This window comes from Macrobrachium rosenbergii, chromosome 28 (genome assembly GCF_040412425.1).
Source record: "Macrobrachium rosenbergii isolate ZJJX-2024 chromosome 28, ASM4041242v1, whole genome shotgun sequence".
Taxonomy (NCBI): Eukaryota; Metazoa; Arthropoda; class Malacostraca; order Decapoda; family Palaemonidae; genus Macrobrachium; species Macrobrachium rosenbergii.
In genome coordinates, this window is record NC_089768.1 from 13,088,543 (window position 1) to 13,111,241 (window position 22,699).

At 34.3% G+C, this 22,699-nt stretch overlaps 1 protein-coding gene across 1 annotated transcript in view; it reads left to right on the forward strand.

The window, feature by feature from the left end:
• Positions 1-239: 239 nt before the first annotated feature.
• Positions 240-22,699, forward strand: part of LOC136854041 (dnaJ homolog subfamily C member 2) — a 28,774-nt gene continuing 6,314 nt past the window's right edge. Inside the window, exons 1-9 of the mRNA XM_067130100.1 lie at positions 240-409; positions 2,845-3,032; positions 5,851-5,926; positions 8,061-8,269; positions 10,631-10,720; positions 13,622-13,710; positions 16,679-16,804; positions 19,854-19,941; positions 20,948-21,076. Of these exons, the coding sequence (XP_066986201.1) occupies positions 346-409; positions 2,845-3,032; positions 5,851-5,926; positions 8,061-8,269; positions 10,631-10,720; positions 13,622-13,710; positions 16,679-16,804; positions 19,854-19,941; positions 20,948-21,076 (1,059 nt within the window). The 5' untranslated portion in view covers positions 240-345. The remainder of the gene's footprint in view (positions 410-2,844; positions 3,033-5,850; positions 5,927-8,060; positions 8,270-10,630; positions 10,721-13,621; positions 13,711-16,678; positions 16,805-19,853; positions 19,942-20,947; positions 21,077-22,699) is intronic.

Below are 22,699 nucleotides of genomic sequence, written 5' to 3' on the forward strand. Positions count from 1 at the left end.
GTATATTATTTTGCCTTTCTGAAGAGGTAGTGTGTGCCTACAGGAGGAGTTTGTGCAGTAAGAAATGAGTATCCAGTAACTTGTTATTGCTGTTTTGAAATTTTATAATGTATACATTATGTATGATATTGCTACCGATTAACAATAACAGAAACTCGAAAATCACATATACGCGCTAAATTTCGCAAAAGAAAAGAAATGTCTATCCGTTTTCTGTAACTCTCTCTTCGAGCCATATGGAATTGTGCCTGAGTGTTCCCTGACATCCACCTTTTCGCCCCATCGTGTTGAGTCTAGTCTAACATGAAACGTAAATAAAAGGTGGAAAACTCAACGTAAATAAGTATGACAGTCGAAATGGAAAGCGAGGATTCAAATGTCACAGTTATTATCAAGAGACGTCTCACACGTAAGTGATAATAGAATATCACTTAATGTTTAATTATAGGATAATAGCGACATTGACGAGACGACTGCCATGTAGTCTAACTTAGGCAAAAGCCTTACCGAGGCAATTTTTCCTTATCCATGGCCTGGTCCTGTTACCGGTGGCTAGCACAGGTCATTCCAGGGCTTTTGGGCTACGGTTAGGTCACTAGCTAAGACTATATGTAAGGTAGCCGAGTAGCCTAGCTTAGCTTATGTACTTAAACCAACCTTATTACCGGTGCGTGAAAACTGCTTATTATGATACCCTAATAAATTTCTGCCCGAACTCATAAACCATATATTTTTCTAATTGCCCATTTTGTGGTTTAGCCTGTCCTGTGCGTTTCTGAACGTTATTTTTTGTGCAGTCCACCAGATTATGCCATTGAGAGGAATATTGCTTTTATGTGGGTTAAAGACGCCTAGTATTATAGGTATTTATATTCTTATAGGCAAGGAGTGCAAGACAGCATAATTTGCATATCCTTATTGTAGCCTGATTGAAAATATGGTAAATGAAGGAGACAATGGCAGGAGTATATTGTTTATTGATATAATATATTGGCTATACAATGTAGTAAAGGGTGTGTATGATATAGTAGAGGTGAGACTATTTTGAAAAATATTCCGAGACGATGAGAAATTTACCGTCTTTTCTCTATATTTTTGCATTGCATCCCCCGAGGGCTGGTGCTAAACACGCAGTCCCTCGTAGCTTCTGCCACATTTAGCCTAGTACTAGCGTCTCTCTGATGAATGTAAAAACAGGCACAAAAGAGGGTAAATGTCTCACTATCTGGGTAAATGTCATAGATTATCTTACCATTATTACTTTATATGTACTCATTTATGTATTGTTTAGACAAAAAATTATATTAATGATATCTTGCTGTCATTGTGTGGGACAGTCGTCCACTGCGGTCACCAGCATAAGAGTGTTGATTAAAGACAAAGTAGTGTAATGAACTGTCATGGAAGTTCAACTATGTTTTTAATGTTACTTTCCATAATATTATTATTATTATTATTATTATTATTCAGAAAATGAACCGTATTCATGTGGAACAAGCCCAATAGGGCCTTTGACTTGAGTAGCCGTCATATTCATTGTGCGATTGTGAGTAATTTTTGTGACCAAGTATTATTGTGTAGACAGGCAGTGGATACAACTTAACCCAACTTAGGATATTGCTTCCTGCTTGATTAGATGGTCAATAAATATTATTATAAAAAAATTATTTTAGCAGAAACTAGATATAGTAAACCCCCCGTGAATAGCTAAAATCCGTGAATACTTAAACCCCCTATAAAAAACACTTAGAACTGCCTATTTTGATAGTTTAAACACAAGAAAAACCTCTAAAAATGTGTATACCTGAGTATTTTAATAGTTTTATCACAAAAAGTGCATTTAGTCATGAAAAGGATATGAAAATACAGTAATTGGTGAATATTTCTCAGTGAAAAATAGTGCGAATGGGCGAATTTTCCTCGAATAATGGGTAGATACGTTCCACAAAGAAATCCTTGAATACATGAGTCCGCAAACTGTGAGAACGCGAATACAGGGGTTTTACTGTATTATGACCTCAGTACTAAGTATTGGTGTTAGTTTAACTGTAAAATATTTTCATGTGTTGTAACATTAAATTGCAACCTTAAATCTTTGGAGAAAGAATGCAGAGTATGGCCTGTGTGCTTGGCAGAGGTGGTGAAAGAAGTCAGTGCACTGTGAAGTCAGATTGTATCTGGTTTCCTAAGAGTAAATATGATAACAAGTTAGCCACTAGTTAGCCTGACTGGTTGTTTGATGGGAGGAGAAACTGCCCCACTGAGTGCAGAAGAGCAGTTATCAGTCAAGTACCTGTAGAAAAAAGCCTGCAAACTTTTGTACTGTACTTGTATTGAGAGAAATATATGAGGATGAGGTTGATCAATTAATTGTCTTTGCTTCAGACATTTTGAGGAGGTGGTTGAAAGATGGAGCACCCTAAATATAAGAGAATTATTCCAAATAGAAACTTATATGGTATCTAAATAATAGTTATAATAATTTTTTTAGGGATATTTATCAGTTTTAACAGTTATTTCTCCACGACAAGTTAAAAGTAAATCAAATAATCAAAATGTTGTTAGAAGTTAAGTGCATTTACATTTATATAAACAATTGTTTTTAAAACATTTTTATAATTTCACAATGCATGAAGAAAAGGCAAATCAGGATTAAACGTGGACAGCAGGAGCTGCATGGGAAGATTATAAAGAAGAAATAAAGATGATTCTTAATCCAAAGCATGAATGAGAGAACAGAAACTGGAAAGTCTGAAGAGATTAGACGAAGATGTAGAACCCTGAGGAACAGTACTGGAATGTGAAATTTTTATTACAGGAATTTTCAATATTCTTCTTTTTCAGCTTTGATACAGGTAGAAGTTGAGCCAGTTGGTCGCTGGTTCCATGCATATGAAGCTCGAAGGTTACGTGGTCACCTCATATCTTCAGCTGGTGAGAGTGAAGATGAAAGTGAAGAAGAGGAAGCTCCGGAGGTGGAGATTGAAGATGATATACAATACCTTAGATCCCTTAATCCAGCTGAATGGAAGGTAAGACCTAAATTAACATAGTCACAGGCATATCAGTATTCATTTATATTAAAGGAGACCATTTTTAACAGGGTGTATACAGTAATTGTAGAAAAAATGCCCCTTGATTCTTGTAAAGTTTTGTCTTATGTGTGAATTTTTTTTATTAATGTTCATATTTCAAAAGGAAGGAGTAGTTCACCATGTTCATTAAAATTGTTATGTCAAGGTTTGTTTCCTGGAGCAGACAGAAATTAGTTCCATACTTTCTTGCGTTTTGTGCTTTCTGTGTGAATTCTCATCTGGCCCAGGTCTTCTTTTATGTCTTGACCTTATAATTTTGTAGGTCTTCATACTGATGCTTCCTTATCTGCTGTGTGACATAGCCACACTATTTCAGTTTTGAATTTGGTCACCTGATGCCACATCTCAGAAATATCAATATTTATGTTTTGATCTCAGTACACAAGAACTGTGAGTCAGCTTCAAAATAAACATTTTCTTTCCAAGTGGCCAGGCCTCTTCCACATAGAGAAATACAGACCGTATGTAGGCATTTATATTTTTCTCAATAGCTCAGCAATCTCTTCACATCATTCAGCCTGTTGGTATTCTTTTTATCTGTCCAGTCAATGCCAGCCTCACAATCCAGTCGTTCAGAGATTTACTCCCAAACCAACTATTTTATCTGTTTTAGATTATGGAAGCCAAGTGTGTGGCTTAGTATCAAATTTAGAAGGAAAAAGCTTAGATCTTACTCATAACAAAGGGTTTATAATCTCAACTGGAATCATTTAATTCCTCCTTACATTAATCCATACGGACCAAGTAATGAACTCACTTTCTTCTTGAAGGTTTAGTAACCATATGAAATGCAATAAAGATACTCTATAAGTACTATATGTGACTCACTAACCAAATTTTTTTTATCACAGAGACAATTGTAAATGATCATTCACCACTATTGTTAAGTGTCATCTGAGTTTTTATTCATTGTTGATACTAGAAGCTAATTGTATGGCTCAGAATCAGATATAGAATTAGAAAGTTTAGCTCTAATTCATTGTGAACCCCTTAAAATTTTCATCAAGTATTTAAATTCCCCCAGTATTAGTCCATACATTTTCTTAAGTGGAGAACCACCTCTTACTCCACTCAGACTTAGGTAGTATCCATGTGAAATTCAGTGGAAATACTGTAAGAGTAAGCAATTCACTTCTGTGCAAGTGAATCACAAGGAGACTTTAATTTGCAGAGGCATTCATTAATAAAGATTCAATACCTTTCCTGGTTGGAGCCAAAGAATTTTTGAGTCAAAAAATTTAAGTATCATTCTTTATATGTACTAATTATTGAACATTCATGCTTACACCCATGAACATGAAAAGTAACACTCATAGAACATGACAGACATATAGGTTCACTCAGTGCAATTTATGTTAATGGTATACTCTTAAATTGACATAGCAGAACTGCCTACAGTATAATCAGCAACCAAGATAAATGAAAAAAAATGCCACTGCAGAAATTTGCAATTTACTGTGACTATAAGTGTTATAGAGGCCCTTCAGAATTATTCTCTTGCCCAAGTTGAGTTTTCATACATCAAATTATGTGAAGCTGTGATTATACTGAAATATGTACATTCCTAGTCACGTATTATATATTAAAGAAAATTACGATGCTAATGAAGCAGCCAGAGCTGCAGCCATTTACCACCTGATTCAAAGGACTATTCGTGGCAGTGATTTTTTTTTTTTTTTATGATAATATTAAAAGTCTCACCTGAGAACCGGAGACTGGTGTTAAGTAAAGTGTAAGAAGTTGGACAAGTAGATGTGAAAAGACCAACAGAAATGAAAAGTAAAAGATATAGCATTGCAGATGAGGTCAAAGGGTTGCTTTGCTACAAAGAATCTCTAGTAATTTTCCAGTGTTGCACAAGGCACACTTAAGCTCTACCACCTCACAAGTGATTTTATTGCTATTGCTAAAACCCCTCTTCTTATATAAATGTCAGGCTTTGTAAAATAATGAGTCTGAAAACAAATCAAAACACATTAAAGCCACTGTTGAAATTTTTTTTTTTTTTTCTCTCTTCTTCTCTTCAAAAAAGTGCCGTATTACAATATTTACATCTTTGAATTAGATACTCTAAAATAGCAAGGGTATTTGATGATTTAAGGTGAATGATGCAGAACAGCATTCAGTGCTAACCATGTTCTTATGATTGTTTAGTGTTCCACCTACAATGAATATCAGAATCTTCAACATCCTTTATATACCCAGTCATGAGATTTAAGGTGTACTTTCTTGGCTAATGTCAGATATACTGTACTTATGAAAACCTTTCAGGCTAGTTCTCCTTATGAAAATGGTAGCTCAGTGTTCCTGTTAAACTGATTAATGATCTGTAGGTGTTGTCTGTTCATTTTATAGGCTTGTTTGTTTTTTTTTTGTATTAGAATTTTAAGCACTGTTAGATTTTACATGTAGCATACCTTTTTTGTATATCATTATTGATATTCTAGAGTCAAGGCTTACTTTCTGTAGTATGAGGAAGTGTTGGGAAATAGTCTGAAGGTACAGATGAGTTCTTGTAGATATACACAGAACTTATGTTACGTTTACTTTTTTTTTTTTTTTTTAAGTACTGTGGGCCCATTTTTATTTTTAATATCCTGGAAATGCCAAAAAGTGCAATGTGACAAGCATACATAGCACTGTGATCTAAATGTCATGTTAAATGTCTGTATAGTATAATGTCTTTATACAGTTTACTGTACCTTGTTTTATTTACACATGTTTATACGTGCATACTCTTAATTTACTTTTACAGGATCAAGACCATTACGCTGTATTAGGTTTGAAAAAGTATCGTTGCAAGGCATCAGATGAAGATATTAAAAGAGCACGTGAGTAATATTTTTCTGTTGAATATTTGAAGACAGTAGGTTACATAGAGGCAGCTCAACATGCTTATTACATTTTCTTCTTGTTCAGGGAGTAACTTTCAATAGAATGTGGAGAGTTACTGAATAAAATGTGATACAATAGATTATTGTTTTGTATATTCTAGTGTATAAGGCAATCTTTTTTTTCCCTGAAAAATGAAATGGAAAATCATTCTGCACCTTATTTAGTCTAGGTCAGTGTCAGTTTTATCATGTGGGCTACCAGCAGCTGGTGGTTTTGGAGATGTGGTGTTGCTAAACTGAAGTCCAGATCTCCTCTTCAAAACTAATTCCCAGATCACTTGAGTTTTGGTAATTGCTTTACAGTTGATATTGATTACTGTTTAAGGTAACACTTACCAGTAGTTTTTATTTTACAATATGTGAAGGAGACCTCAGATATAAATGTAAGCTACCATAGTGGTATCTTCTAAACCAAGGTAGACAGTACAGATTAAAGTGTTGTATACTGTAATGAATATTCTTACTTGGCAACTTTTAGTATTCAGTTTCCCATTACAGCAACTCAGACCTCATATTCTTTGCTTAATGACTATTACTATGGTGGATATATTTGTTAGGCTAGCTGTGTTAGAAGTGATGCATTTTGCAGATAAATCCCTTAAATTAAATAAGTTATAAGTACTCTACAGTTTAGCCTAGTTTGGGAAATTACATAAAATAATGGTCAGCTGATAAATATCTTATAAGTTCTGATGCAAGCTTTGTAGTTTCCATTCATTATTTATAAGCTCGGAGCCCCATAGCAACTGATAAATGGTGGGGCTACTTATCAAGAGAGTTTAAAAAGAAACTAAATACTGTACAAGAAATGCAAAGTATGTCGTGTATTATGACCATTATGATGGTAGTGTTAATGACGTTGTAAAATTAATGAAAATTAGATTTTAAACATTTTTAACTACTGTAAGTAAATTTACAGAACAATATATCAATGCTGAATGTGCTTATGTTAAAACCACTACTGCAGTCTCTTGTTTGTCAGTGTCTAGAGTATCATAAACTGATATGTGGTTCATTAGGATATGGTAATAAAGTTGGATACTTACACAGTACTATACAGTAAAACAAAAGACAGCACAAAATAAGTAATAAAAAATGAGACAAATATTCAATACGATTACATAAGTGTTGTTAGCCTACAGTGTGTTTTGGCCAGGAAAATGATTTGGTGAATTTTGTATACCTTTACATAAATGATGATTTTGGTGTCAAATATCCATGGTGGCCTTAAAGTCAGTATCATTAATATGTATTCAGCGAGGAAAGATAGACTGCAGACCAGACAGACAGAAAGATGTTTTGTAGGGTTGTGTCACATTTTGTTATGAGATCATAATGATACAATGGCAAATCACTTCTCACTGTTAGGGTAAGTACTAATAATTCTGCTCTATGAAACATGGTGTATATTCTTGTTTATTTTTTTCTAAGTCTAATTCATTTAGTTGGGTGGTAATGAGCACCATATTTAACAATCAAAAGTAAAGGGTTTGAGGTAAAACTTATTAATTTTTCAAACCAAGAAAAGTACTGTTCATTTCATGTCCCAAGGTTTGTACTGAAGATATTTTTAAAGTATTTTGTATTGTTTTTATGAAATTAATGTTCAAAAACATTGGCACTTTATTTAAATATATTGGCATACACAACATATAGTGAAATTCTGAAGTTTTCAGTCTCATTTTGGCGGCCATTATATTTACAAATACATAATGTTTATGGATTGCAACATCAAGTTTGTAACTAGTAGTCAACTTGTGCATTGTGGGATTCATAACAGTTTTGCAGAATGCTGCATTCTAATTTGGTTATCATGATACATTCACGAAGGGATATAATTAGTAGTAATCTATGAAGATGGATACTAAGTGAGTAAAGAAAAGGAAATATGAATAGGAAAGAGAGTGAGTATCTTCCTTCTTGAAAGAAGCACTCTAATTACATTCTGAAATAAGTAAGGTGATGTGAATCTGGAAAATAGTCAGAATAGAATTCTATGCAAAGAGGTTAGTAAAGAAAAAAACAAAACCCATGTCATATTCTGATTCTATATTATTTTTTTTTTTTTTAGATCGAATGATGGTTCTTAGACATCATCCGGATAAGAGAAGAGGAGCTGGTGAGGAAGTTAGGGTTGATGATGATTATTTTACCTGCATCACTAAAGCTTATGAGATTTTAGGAGATCCAGTAAAGCGTCGTTCTTATGATTCTGTAGATCCAGAGTTTGATGATGATATCCCATCCGTAAATGCAAATAATAAAACTAATTTCTTTAAGGTACAGTATGTTTTTTGTAGTGTTTAATGTTAAAATGATATTATAATTGAAAATTAAATTTGGCATAACTTCAATCTGTTTTAGGTTTTTCTTTTCATTTTATGTCTTGGCTTACTATAAAGGAATCTTTGTTTCTTTTGACTGTACAGCACTCCATGAACATAGGATTTTATCTCTGCAAAAGGTGGAAGCAATATTAATTGTTTTGAAGTGAGGGATACTTCTGTAGTTCCTCATATAGTTTCCATATTACAGGTTAACTTGATTACTACCAGTGTGCCATTGTAATACATTTAATTAAATATCTATTTTAACTTAAACCCTGTAAGGTTTAGGTTAGTTTTCATATCTGTATATGGGTGTATTACTTATACACTGTTAATCCTTTTGCAATGGCCAAGTGAAATTTTTAATTCCAATTGTCATGCCATTCAGACTAACTGCTATGAACTAATTTGCTTAACTAACCCAAGCTATTGTTTTATATAGCTTAGGTTGATGCTTCTAGTATAATCCACGTTAAGCTAAGAATAGAGGATTTCTTAGAAGGTTCTTGCTTAACCTACTCTAGGTTTATTTAAAACTTGAGAATATAAACTATAAAGAAAATAATACTCTTATAATCTGGTTTTCTGTTTTATGTGGCTGAGACTACCATTTTATCTGATATTCGGCCATCACTGTTTTAGGCTAATAGTAGGTTATTCCTTAAAAAGGGGTTCCTACTTAATCTGGTTAGGCCACTGCCTGTTCTAGGTTTGTATCACCTTCAAGGATATAGGCTACATAAGACCCTACTAGCATGTAGCCTTGCAGACATGCTACCAGGTCCTAAATAACTAGGCTTATTTGTTCTTTCTTAACCTAGTTTGGGGTACTGCCTAATCCAGATTATTATAGATCACTCTTAAGTGTATAGGCTAGGCTACATAACAACAGAAAACTTAATAATATGTAACCTTATAGTTAGCCTATTATATTTTGTCTAACCCAGGTGGTTGTTTATATCCAGTCCTAGGCTATTTGGTCTATTATATACTGTTGTATATAGTAGACTCAATAATGTGTAACCTTAAAGCCAGGCTGTAACTTACTCTAATCTAGGCTCCTGGAGGACAAAACGAGCGACTACCAAAAATAGGTTTTTCCTACGTCAAAACCTGTTTTATTGATGAAAATCTCATTTTCCTGTGAGTGCTGAAGTCTCTTTAGAGCAATAAACAGGGAGAAGCAGATGTTAGTTTGAATAATTTTCGTTATTGCTTTCCTTAAATATGAAGAATTCCATGATCATGTAATAGAAATTAACCTAAAGTTGTGTGTTTATTGGGATTTTCAGTCTCCAGTGGCAGGTAATGTCATATATTCCAGAGTACCTATGATTTTATGACACCACTGCATCACATCACATTTCTGTACTCAGAGAACTTGCCAAAAGAATAGGTTCATGAATGAAATGTGAAGGGTGAAGCACTGTAAAATGATTGGGATTGAAGAATGTAGATGACAAAAGACTAAAGGAAATAAATGAAAGATAGTAGGCAGAAAGCAAAACAACGGGGGCCAAATAGGATGCTGCAAAAAGAACCTATGTTGTGCAACACTAAGAGGTTTATTCAGCATTCTATAGCTCAAGTCACTGCCAGGGTCAGTTTTGCAACACTAAGAGGTTTATTCAGCATTCTATAGCTCAAGTCACTGCCAGGGTCAGTTTTTCCTGAGTTGTAATATGCAACTTCTGAATTTTGATGGCCCTAATTTTTCAGTTGAGTTGATGCGGGTGGCATTTTGATTTTTTTTTGCTTCACTTACAAGCTTTAAGCTGTTGGGTGACTTATCCTTTGCTAAAGATTTATTTATCTTCTTTTGCAGTAGCCTTTAGTTGTTAAGTATATGTACAATGAAAATAAATGCAGTCTGAAAAATGGAACTTCAGTATGTGCTCAGTCAATATGAATGCAGTCTGTAAACCAGTTTTTCATGTCATGGAAAATGTATTATCTTTATTTATATCTGAAAATACCAATTTCCTATGATTTCTTTCATATTTTTTGTAAGTTTGTTATGACTTATGACTGCAATGAAGTGTCAGAGTTAATGTAATAAATAAAATCTCTTGAAAAGATTAAAGGATCAAGTGACTGCAGTAAAATAACTTAAAAAGATGGAATGACTTAGTGAAAACCTCACATTCATTCTGTTTGAGTGCAATGGTCAAACATGCAATATAGATTGGGAACATTATTACTGCATAAAGCTGGCAATGGGTGACATGTCTAAAATTAATGACAACAATAATGTAACTAATATGCAGAGAAATTAAAAATTTAAACATCATTCCTTATTTTTTATATTCTACAGGTGTTTACACCAATGTTTGAGCGAAATGCCAGATGGTCGATCAGAAAACATGTCCCTGGTGTTGGTAAACCAGATGATAGTAGACAAAAGGTAAGGTATTTATTGAATATCGGTAGAAGAATAGAAGACATAATTACAGTTAAAATCATGAAGTATTTTTGTGTTATACAGTAATAGTGAGGACAAGGGAACATTGAGATGTAGGGTTTATCGCTGTAGTGTTAAAAAGGTGGAAAAGAGAAAACAGTACGGTATTGTCTAGTTGGTGTTGTAGTTTTGAAACGCTGAAAAGAAAACATTAAAGTGGCGTAATTGCTAAGATACAATAGCACTGGCATAAAGTGTATGTTTCGTCACAACTCCAGTAATTATATACAGGTATTGTCTACTGTATACCATGTCCTGCATGTTCCCAGGTTCAGCCCTATCATACAGAGGAAGGTAGTTGCTCCACGCATACGTATCCTTTGGATTTTCAGTTGCATCTCAACTAGTACATTATCTTTTTTTCCCCTAGAGGCTGCAACATTGTAAACAGCCTTTGTCTTGTACTCTGTGTGTTCACAGAGGATTGGTATTCTAGCACCTGATAATATTTAATTGTTTATTATTTCATAATGATCGTTTATTTCAGCCACTTTTTTTCTTCAGTGCAGTCAGTAAGTGATAAAAAGAGAATTCTTTTATCAGGAGAATTCTGTTGTTACCAGGATTGTCTTTGAGATGTGAACTTCACAAGGTGCAGCTATCTGATGTTAACTCTGGTCAACCTGAGAATTTAGCCATTTCTTATACACGTACTTGTTTCATTCTAGCCTAGGAATCCTGTGTTATGTATGTAATCTCATAACTTTTCCATCTTTTATTTTGCTTTGATAAAGGTTTAGAGGTGAACTTTAGCCTCTAACTGGCAAACAAGTTTTACTTGTAGTTCAGGAGTGAGTTCTTGTTAGCATTAAACATGGTCTTTTATCTGTTGGCCATTAGTGTCTCAATTTTTTATGTAGTTTTTTCCTCATATATCATTTAGTTATAGAGCTGACAAGCTTCAGTAAGTGGGGAAGGTAAAAATCTCAAGGCAAACTTCAGTCCACTCCTTGGTCCTACATCTAGGTCTGCATGCATTTAGTATTTCATTGCTGGGTTTCTTCCATGTTATAGTAATCTTATATTTTTTATGTGCTGCAGTGTTTATTTGCTTTGTTTTTTGGTGCTTGGCTTGAAGTTACCTTACTTGCCCTATATTTTCTGGGCTCTTCTGTATTAGTGGTAAAAATCTACCTTATCTGTGGATGGGGTAATTTTTGCATTTCTGTGTTTGCCGAATCACAACTTATTTATCTGCAAGTGCTAAATATCAGAGTTGTGATGTTCTTAGAATCATCAGTATCCCATCTGTTTGACAGTGGAAGAAACCAGTTCTGGCCTTTTAGTGCTGTAATAGTTCTGTGATATTTCTTGAGTGTTCCTTTTCCTTTGCTTTTTAATGCTATTTTCCAAAGCCTTCTTTTAGTTATTTATTTCAGCTGGTTTCTTTTGCTTTAAGCCCTATGTCATTTTTAAGCAAATTATATACTGTATTATGTACTTCAGTCATCAGTGTCATATCACGGATTATAATTGTTAACAGAGTACAGTGCAGTAATTACCTTTTTTGTTCTTTTGGCCAAGTAGCTTTTTTGCAAGTGTTGTTTCAGTTACCATATTATTTTAGTGTGTTGGGTATAGTTCATAATTTTTTGCATGGTAAGTGAACCACTTAGTAAAGTGTTAATTAGTTAGTTTTCAGGGACTAATCAGGATTGCATTCCCTTACTTTATTTACCCTGTTTTGAAAAATGTTTTCTGTAATTTAACAAAGATTAATTATACCATATTTTGCTATTTTTTCTTTTCTTCCAGTTACTTGTAGTAAATTCTGTGTATTTACCATAGTATACCATTAAAAATTTTTTTTTATGATACATATATTTTGCTGCTTTACTTTTTTATGGGAAACTTCTGTCTAGTTAAGTTAATCATACCCTTTACTGTTTTTTATGCAGTTTCATCTGTCTAGTTTTATCTGTTTTGCCTTCACTCTTTACTTGAATCCCTCACTGCTCATTCTTTACTTGATGAATCCCTCACTGCTCACAAACTGGTGTTCTCGTTCAGCTGCCACTTTGTCCATGACCTCTTCAGATGGAGGTGACAGTGATAGGAGAAGGACAAAGTTCAGTGAACTTGATTTTCATCTTTGCAAGTGCTGTGAGGCAGTTGAGAAATGGGACTTTTTTTGCAGTTCCTATGGCACCAGTGCCAGTCATCTGCATTACCCAATGTTTGACCCCCACCATCCTCCAAGGTGTCATTCTTCCACATAGCTCTGATGCAAGCCGACAAGTCCACCAGTCTTATAGTGATTTCTCTCTTATAAGTATTGCTGCCTTATTTTCACTACATGCAGAGTGAGCAAGGCAATTGATAAGTACTGAAGGATCTAGGTGCATATAAACCATGAAACCACCATACTTCAATCTCTAGACACTGGAGACCACGAATGTAGTCATATGTATGATTGATAGGTTTTGCTTGGAAACATTACATTTTTTAATAAGAGCTCTGTATTGAGGTTTGTAATCATTTATTCCAAGTAGGTTAGTAAAAAAGTTACTCAAAATTTCAGAAATTGCTTCTTGATGTAACTAAGTTTTACAACTACTGTACTTTCTGTACAGTATGGAAAACCTTTAAAATAAGTTGAAATTTTAATAATGTACATTTTTATTAGTAGTATATTAAAATAATTTTGTCAGACATTCTTCAAATTAAACATTCTTACAAAATGTGCATTCTGATGAATGATGAAATTGAAGTCAAAATAGTAGACAAAGTGAGTAGGATGAGAAATAGTTTATATAATTTTATAAAGTAAAAAGCAGGTATTGGGGAAATATGATAATGTTCTTCCAGATGCTGAAAAATTTTAATACTCAATTTTTATTCCAGGTTGATAGGTTTTACTCGTTTTGGTATGATTTTGAGTCCTGGCGAGAATTCTCTTACTTGGACGAAGAGGAAAAGGAAAAAGGACAAGAGTAAGTACTGAACTTCATTCATAGTGTGTGTTAGTGTTCTTCCTCATTTGGGAAATCTATGTGAGATCTAAAGAAAACATGATTGATTTTGTTGTGAGACGTAAAGAAAACATGATTGATTTTGTATGGAAGGTTTGGAATATGCACAGTAAAAGGTTATTTATAATTAGCCATTAACTGTTCTTATCTTGTATTTAAAGTTTGGGTTTATAGGTGAATGACTGATTCATTATAATTGTGAATCTTCAGCAGTTGTGTTATGTCTCCATAGCTGTTTGATATTTTATGGATGAAGTGATAAGAGAAGTCAGGGAATTAATTTACGTGGGTGCAGGTTTATACGATGAGAAACTTGAGTACCAATCAGTCAGAAAAGTTGAGTATACCTTAGTTTAACCAGACCACTGAGCTGATTAACAGCTCTCCTAGGGCTGGCCTAAAGGATTAGACTTATTTTACATGGCTAAGCACCAATTGGTTACCTAGCAATGGGACCTACAGCTTATTGTGGAATCTGAACCACATTATAGCGAGAAATGAATTTCTGTCACCAGAAACAAATTCCTCTAATTCTTCATTGGCCAGCCGGAGACTCGAGCTCGGGCCTAGAGATGATCATAGGGATAATATAAAGAATGGAAGACAAGATGAAGGATATGATTTCCTAAGGCCTGGCAGGAAGAGGGCAGATTGAAGAAATATTTTATGAAGATTTAAAGATTTTTAATCAACTTGTTTTATGGAAAACAACCAGGCATCCTAGATAACTTGCTGTCTTGTGTAGGATTACAGCTCTCTTGTCTGTGTAGCTGTTCATAACAACTTGAGCAATCACATTATGCCCACATCACAGTCTAGGACTATCTCCAGACTCACAGTCCTTTGTTCTCAAAAGAAGAACATAAGATCTTATGACCCTAACACCACCCAGACCCTCAGTTATCAATCCATGAACCACCTCATAATTGGACCTGCCAAGGTGACTGCAGCTCTATTGAAGGGTCCCAGTATTGTTTTCAATATCTGGTTCTGAATTTTCTTGAATATTTTTTCTGTGTAATGCATGTTTTTTGTATCTGTACTGGTTCTTTTTTGTAACTGGTATCCTGCTTTTGTCTGTACTTTCTAGCAATGGGTCTTTGCTATTTACTGCCTATACTAGTGACATGTGGCAAGGTGTAGAGAACAAACTGGTTACATATGCTGATGATGCAAGTGTTATAACCAATTCTGGACACTTTGCCTTTGGATTTACATTTAAATAATATGGTTTTGAATGTCAGTGACTCTCTTAAGATTTTATGTGTAACTTTGGATAAGAAATTGGCTTTTGAGAAAGCATATATGTAATATTGCTTCCTTGGTTTCAAAAGGTTGTTATCTAGCTGAAATGTTTTCAGATGTCAGGTGCTTTGTGGTGAAGCTATGATATCTAAATGTTTTAACTCTTCTTTTTCCTTGTTTGGAGCACTTCTCCAGTGTGGTCTTCTGGAGCTGACTCTCATCGCAAACCCTTGGATAGTTATGTGATCAGTCAGGTTTATTTCATTAACTTTTAATGTTGACGTGGCATAAGTGTAAAGTGAGTTCACTATGTTTATTGAAGAACAACAGACATTCTATTCACTCTTCTTTACCCATCCTAGGTATTTTTGTTCACAACATTAAATAGGGTGCTTCAGCAAACAGCACATCATTTTCTAGGTGTTTATCTTGGCTACAACTAAAATGCGGAATAGTTTGCCTAGTGCAATTGTGGGATCTTGTGATCTCTAAATATTTAAGCAAGGAGCAAATTCATTCCTGCTTTCTGCTAATGTCTCCTGAATTCAGGTGTATCGGGTTTATTTTCTATTCCCTCATATTTATTTGTTTATCACCTTTTCATATAACTTGTCTCTCTGCAGGTTGATATCTCTTTGGAACCCTCTTGGGTTTATAGTCTGTTGACACTGTCTGTAAGGGTTTTCGGCTGAATATTTAAAGAAAGAAAGGAAATGGTAGTCAACTTTATTGTATCTCTATTGATATTACACTTAACATTAACCATAGGAGGAAGACACTGAAGCTGTTTTCTTTAACACCTTTGTACCCATAAATTTTTCCAGTCAGAGAAATAGTCATACAAAGTTTTTTCTCTTACATCTCAGTTTTTAGTTAGCTTGTTTCTGTATAATTCTTCATGAGACTAAATCAAGTTTGAGTGCATTGTTGCACTGTAATTGGTTCATCAACTCTTTAAATAAACCTTAACATGCCATATTAACTTGACCTCCACCAAAATAACAATTCGGGTATGATGTGATGGATGGGGTTGTTATAAAATTTTTTTTTTTTTTTCTTTCATTCAAATGTATCCATGCTATTTGTAGTGCCTACCCTCTAACCCTGTTTGTATCTTGCAATTGCATGTTCAGTCTTCATTACTGAGGGTTTGGTAAGATCATGGCTCCATGAGGGTTCAGGTGATGGTAATGATATGAGAGTAGCTCTTACTTTGTGAAGTAAAGACTGTAGGTGTGAGATTTGTAGTGGGCTATAGAATGGTCATAACTGATGCTTTCTGATAAGAATTAATGTTATAAAAACTTTGCTTAGGGGGATCATTGTTGCCAAATAGGATGAGTAAAACTTAAAATACATTTTCTCATTGCAAGAAGAGCAGTTTGGACAGTTTTGAATTATGAAAATGTTTAGAACTGCACGTAAATAGCAAAAGTAATTTTTGACCGGAAGAAATTTACTGATGTACATCCTTGTGAACTGAGTAAGAAAAAGTGAGCCTTCAGTTGCTGTTGTTTTCGTATGGTACGAGAGCACATGCATTTACTAATAAGGCATCATGGTGATTCCATGCACAATAAATTTTAGTTTCTCTTTAGGTGTTTGGTTTGATGTTGGAGTTATGCCATTTATGAAGTTTTAAAAGGTTTTTATATTTGTTTCTTACAATGTTTTTTTATTATAGTCGAGAAGAACGCCGTTGGATAGAAAAACAGAACAAAGCAGAAAGGGCCCGACGTCGGAAAGAAGAAATGTCACGACTTCGGAGATTAGTCGATAATGCATATGCTTGTGACCCAAGAATTGCAAAGTAAGATAGCTGTGTGTCAGTGTTTTGACCATCAAAAATGTTTTTGAAATTTTGTCACTGATATTTTCCAAAAGATAACTGATTGCACAAGTAATCTCTTTGATACTCATATTATTCTGATCAGGGATTGTTTTGATCTGAGCAGTTGTTTCAGTAACAAGAGGTATTATTAGATACTGTATCCATTAATCATAATCAGCCTTGTTCCATGTAAATTGGACCCAGCTGCACTGAACTGAAGAGTTAAAAGTGGACTGATCAGCCTGCAGTCCACTATTTCCCACCAATGTTGCACATTCTTCTCTGCCAAACCTCATCTGGAAGAGTAAGGGGAAGGGAGGAGAGTGCTGAAGATTATGATTAGCCTAATTAGTTTGTACAGTATAAGATCTTGTATTATTTTGAAAACGTTGTTTGTTACACAAACCCATCAATCATGATTAGCCTGAATTATAATTTAGGGGTGAGGATACAGCAGAAGAGCCTCTGAAGAAAACAGAAGACCCAGAGCAAGAAGTCCATTTCATGTGGACAGCGGAGCCAGCGAAGACTTTTGAAATCCAGGTAGTCTCCTTATGCAATGGAATGCAGTGGAAGTCATATCTATGGATAGTACTGTACAACCTGAGGGATAAAGGCAGGTACTTCTAGAAAAGCACAAGTCCATGGTGCAACAGGAATGAGGTCATGAAGAGTAAGATAATAGATAAGTACAGTATGTTGACCTGCAATGATCAGACTTGACGTGAAGTGTCCACAGTTACTGTGCCACAAGGATAGTTATATACATGTGAAAGAAATCTCCCAAGTTCAAATGCTTGCTCTAAGGATATCAGAGAACTCCTGGTGAAACAGAGAGATTATCAGAAGAGATATGAAGTCCATCAAAGCACTTGGAAGGTGTGAGGGCAAGCACCAACACAGCCTTGGTGAAGATTGTGTTCTGTAGTTGTGCAAAAAGAGACAAGTAAGACTATGAGGACCACAGTCAAGAAGCAACTTATGGCTCATGTGAGTCTGTGCAAGTGCTGGAGTCAAAGCAGAGGAGCCTGTTCCTTTCAGGAGGAAGCCTGAAGATAGAGGCAGGTTGAAGACCTGTTAAAAGAGAAGAGTAAGAGAGAACTGATATTCCCTCTAGAGAAGTCAGTTGTATGTGAAGAATGTCCCTCGAAGGAAGGTTCTGACGACCTGAGTCCTCAAGGACTGTGCATGGCACAAGACAAACTGCATGAATGAAACTAACACAAGGACCACTACAAAGTACCTGCATCCCCAAGGGAAACAAGAAAATCAGCATAATCAGAGGAAATGTAACAGTAGCATAGTAAAAGACATCAAAGAAAATTGATATAAAGACAGAAATTAAACACAAGGCAACTATTGCTGTGACCAGAACAACAAACAAAAATTACTGTAAACACCTGAAAGGAATAATTTCTTGTAAGTAAATAAGAAAAATATTCACATCAATTCCAAGCTTATTGTTAAGGGAGGGGATCAGCTCACTATTAATATATATAATAATTTTAGAATTCACTGTGAATTCATAAAAAAAATTTTTGTTGAAAATCTCAGGTATGATTTGGTATCATATATATAAAAGTGCCAGGTGTTAAGCTTAATACCACATGAACTGGGGATATTAGACACTACTGAATATAGGAGAAGTAAAGAAAATTTTCGTTAAGGGCTAAACCAGGGAGGAAGGTTGGGTACAAAACAAAAGTAAGAGGAGCTTATTAATACCAAAAGAAGGTGCTAACTGAAGCAAATGGTTTGAAAAGGAAAGATTTACCAAATCCTTACAAAACTGCTAAAGCAGTTGAAGATATACACAAATATCAGTAAAGAATATGATAAAAGCACATTAGAAAGAAAAGGATGGAGTAGTACAATAATAGGGAAAGAACTTAGTATTAAGTATAAGAATCCCCACATATGTCTGATGCAGTCAGAGTCTAACAGAAGTAAGAGGTGTTGGTGGCAGACAGTGGACATTTTGCTGGGCTTCTGTAAAGGCACCTTTCTTCTTTCAACTCTTCAAGCTTGTGATCTGGGTTTATTCCACATGGAATGAATCTAATTGTGATTAATGAATTTCACATAAACAGTAGTCCAGCATAATATGCCAAGTCAGTGTGTATGTATTGAGAATATTAAACATTTAAGTTAGAAAAATTCAGGTTAATCTGCATTATTTGATTTTATATTATGTGTGTCATCTGAGACATCTTAATTCATTCCACTCATATTTATGTAGAGCAGTCTGTCATGAGTATCAGCTGTAAACAGATGTATCAGCAGTTGCTCATATCCCCATTTTTTCCAATTTTCTTTTTACATTCAGTGAAAATTGGTGAATATGGCTCCAAAGTGCAAAAATAGAAGTAATGGGAAAGTGTAACCCAACCAAAGGGACTCCATGAAGCCTGTCCTTTAAATGAATAGGTGCCAAGGGTATCAGAAACACTAGGAGAAAATTAATTCTTGTTTTTGCTGAAGATTTATGAAACATAGAGGATACTTGATATCTTGGTGTTTTGCATCAACTAGAAGTGAATCAGTTGGACAAGTGTTGTACAAAAAGCCAGTTATTAAACTGACCCAAAGCACTAAGAAATCTAGGTTTTTAAGACGGTAGAGAGGAATTAAATGGCACTGAACACTAGATTAGCACATGTTATGCACCCCAAATTATCTTTGATGACATTGAGAATTGCCAAGTTTTGTAAGTTTGTTCATCTGTAGAAAAAATATATTTTAGCAATTGTTTTCATGTAAAACTACCATTTTTGGGGCAATAGATCTCAGTTATGAGATTGTCATTTTGCTCACAAAAGATAATGAAATCATTTAAAGTATATAGTATTTATTGTCTGAAATTGACTTTGTGCTGAAGACAGTTATGAATCTCATTAGGTTTCCTTGAGTTAGTTGTAGTTTTGCTGGTTATTTTCTGTAATGAAGAACAAGTTTTATTTTAATGTAGCACAGTACTGGATTTGTGATTGTTGTACCTTGTCTAAAATTATTGTTCACATTTCAACAGGTTTAAGGAAGAAGAGAGAGAAAGAAGATTAGCACAGAAAAAGGCAAAGGCAGATGCCCAGAGACAGAAACAGGAAGAAGAGGAAAGAGTAAGTCAGAAATCTGTTGAATTTTAGTTTTATGTACAGCAGATGTAGGTAAAAGTTAACCATCATTGAGTGAAATTATTTATGTTGAAAATCTCTTATTTATAGATATTTTTTCAGAAATGAAAGGCTATATGCATCAAGTTTTTCTTGAAAATTGCTATTATTGTGGATATAGTCACCATGATGTTGGACTACAGTGCAATGCAATAATATAACTATACTGTATTTTTAAAATGTACTAAAACTGCTCATTTAGAAGACGTGCTTTATCTTTTTCACTGACTGGGAGTTTTTAGAAACTTTAAAAGTAGTGTGAAGATTAGCAAAAATGTGCTTAAAAATTTTGAGGTATAATTTAATTACAGTCATTGTTAGTTGGTCTTGAAATAAATGTCTTTTGCAGTTGTTAAATAGCTCTTATAAGTACCAAATGTTCTGGCTAGCAAACTATTCTTCCATCCTGTTGGACCCTTTAAAGAATGGGTTAATCTGTTATATTGATGGGACCATCCTTCCATCCATGTCATCTGGTAGAGAGTTGAAGTAGTAACTGAAAAATCAAATGTTAGGTTTATAAACTGGTATTTTTTCATCTACAAACTTATCCAATTGGTGCTTAAGTTACACTAATCTTCTTTTCAATATGCCATATCTTCCAAGACATTGGCAGTCATTGCTTCTGATATTTTCTGATCCTTTCCAGATGCATGAGTTCTATCCAAGTTTCTCCCTTGTGCCCACCTTCTTACCAGACATAAGCTTTTCAGATGCTTCCATCCTAGCACTTGAAGATACCTCTAGCATTTTCAAAATATCTGTCTCTCCGCCCACTCCTAAAATTCTCTCATTTGTAACTCACTGTCAGTGACATACCAATTACATATCATCTTACTAATCCTCTGCCATTTGTGTCCATTCAACAGAACTGACCAAACATATGTGTTTGCCATTGTTTCATATGTTAAAAAGTTTGATCATATGTAATTATATATTTGTGCAATTTCAGATACGTAGAGAAGCAGAGGAAGCAGAAAGAAAGAAGAGAGAAGCCGAAGAAGCAGAACTGAAAGCAAAGCAAGATGCTGAGAAAAAGGAGAGAGAAGCACTTAAAAAGGCTTTCAAGAAAGAGAGAAAAGTAGGCATAGAACAGTTTTACATTTTGCAGTTTTTCTAATAACATTCACAGGAGAATTAGATTTGTATGGCATCATTAACACCAATCATTTATGTCAAACTGTTTGTGCCCATACAATAAATAAGCTTATATTCACATAAGCTGTAATACCTGGTATAGGTGGAAGGGCCATGTGCTGGATTTCATCTTATCAACATTTGAGGTTGTACTCCTCAGCAAGATCTGTTGCAGCAAAGAAAGACTCCTATCTTGTCCAGTGTTTATAATTTATCTTTTGCTCAGAATATTGTTAGAAAAGAAGTGTTAATAAAAGTAACGATTGCTAATCTAACTAATGCCACTTGAAAATCTACCAGAGGCAGTTCTTTTAATGAAGATCTACCAGAGGCAGTTCTTTTAATGAAGAAACTATAGAATCCAGTATTGTCCTAAATTACCATATTTGCATGTAGGGATTAAAGGAAATGAAGAGGCTGATAAAGCAGCTAAAGAAGCAGTCCACATAGCAAGAGCAGATGCAGAAATCCCAATTAGTGATTGCATAAATAAATGGCAAAATATATGGAACAAGGAACCTTTAAATAATAAATTGAAACAGATAAAATCCAGTGTTGGAAAATGGAGCTCATGATGTCAGAGAGAGACGCACACAAGTAATTCTGACGCCTGTGCGAATAGGCCATACTTGTTTGACACATGGATGCTTGATGAACAGTCCACATGGCCCTCCTCCTCCCAAATGACCAGAATGCAAAGTGTTGATAACAGTCAAACATGTGTTGTGTGACTGTCCAAAATATAATCAACAGCAAGTATCAACCTTTGGAAATAAATCAGTGGGGGAAATTTTGTCAGAATCTTTTACATTTTCAGTCATCCCAATTTTAACATTCATGAAGTAAATAATGAAAACACAGAACCCCATATGGCGTTTAATGAATAAAAAAAATGATGTAATTTATTCTGAATTTTAATTTTATTTTTTTTATTTTTTTTTTTTTTTTAATCTTTAATTTTTTACTTTTTTTTATTATTTTTGCATGTAGGAAATGAGCAATTGTATTTATCATATACGTGTGTTTCAGTGTAAAACCATGTTCATTATACAGTTTTTTCTTTTAAACTTCATTTTCACTCATTCAAATGACCTATTTGGTCCTAGTTCTAGGCCTATGGCCTAGACCTGGTATTTCATCCTAATCCTTCAGGCCAGCCCTATGAGAGCTGATAGTCAGCTCAGTGGTCTGGGTAAACTATCTTATTAATAATAATAATAATTGCCAGTATATATGAAAAAGGTCATGGAAATTCATGGTGAATTGTTAAGATGAAAGTCAAATGTTGCAAGTTTAACCTATGAGCTATGAGAACCTAATTTCAGTGACTAGTAATAAATCCTACTCTCATATTTACACATAACTACTGCAGTCTCTTATAAAAAAATTAGACATCTGATATAAGAGCTGTGCTACCAAATGTACTACTACATTTCAATTTGGAACTGTTTTACAGATATAAAATTTACATACAAACAAGAAATGAAATTTATATACAAACAAGAAATACAGTTGAATATGAAAGATATTACTGGAATAAAACATTCTATCAGTTTTTGTTATCAAT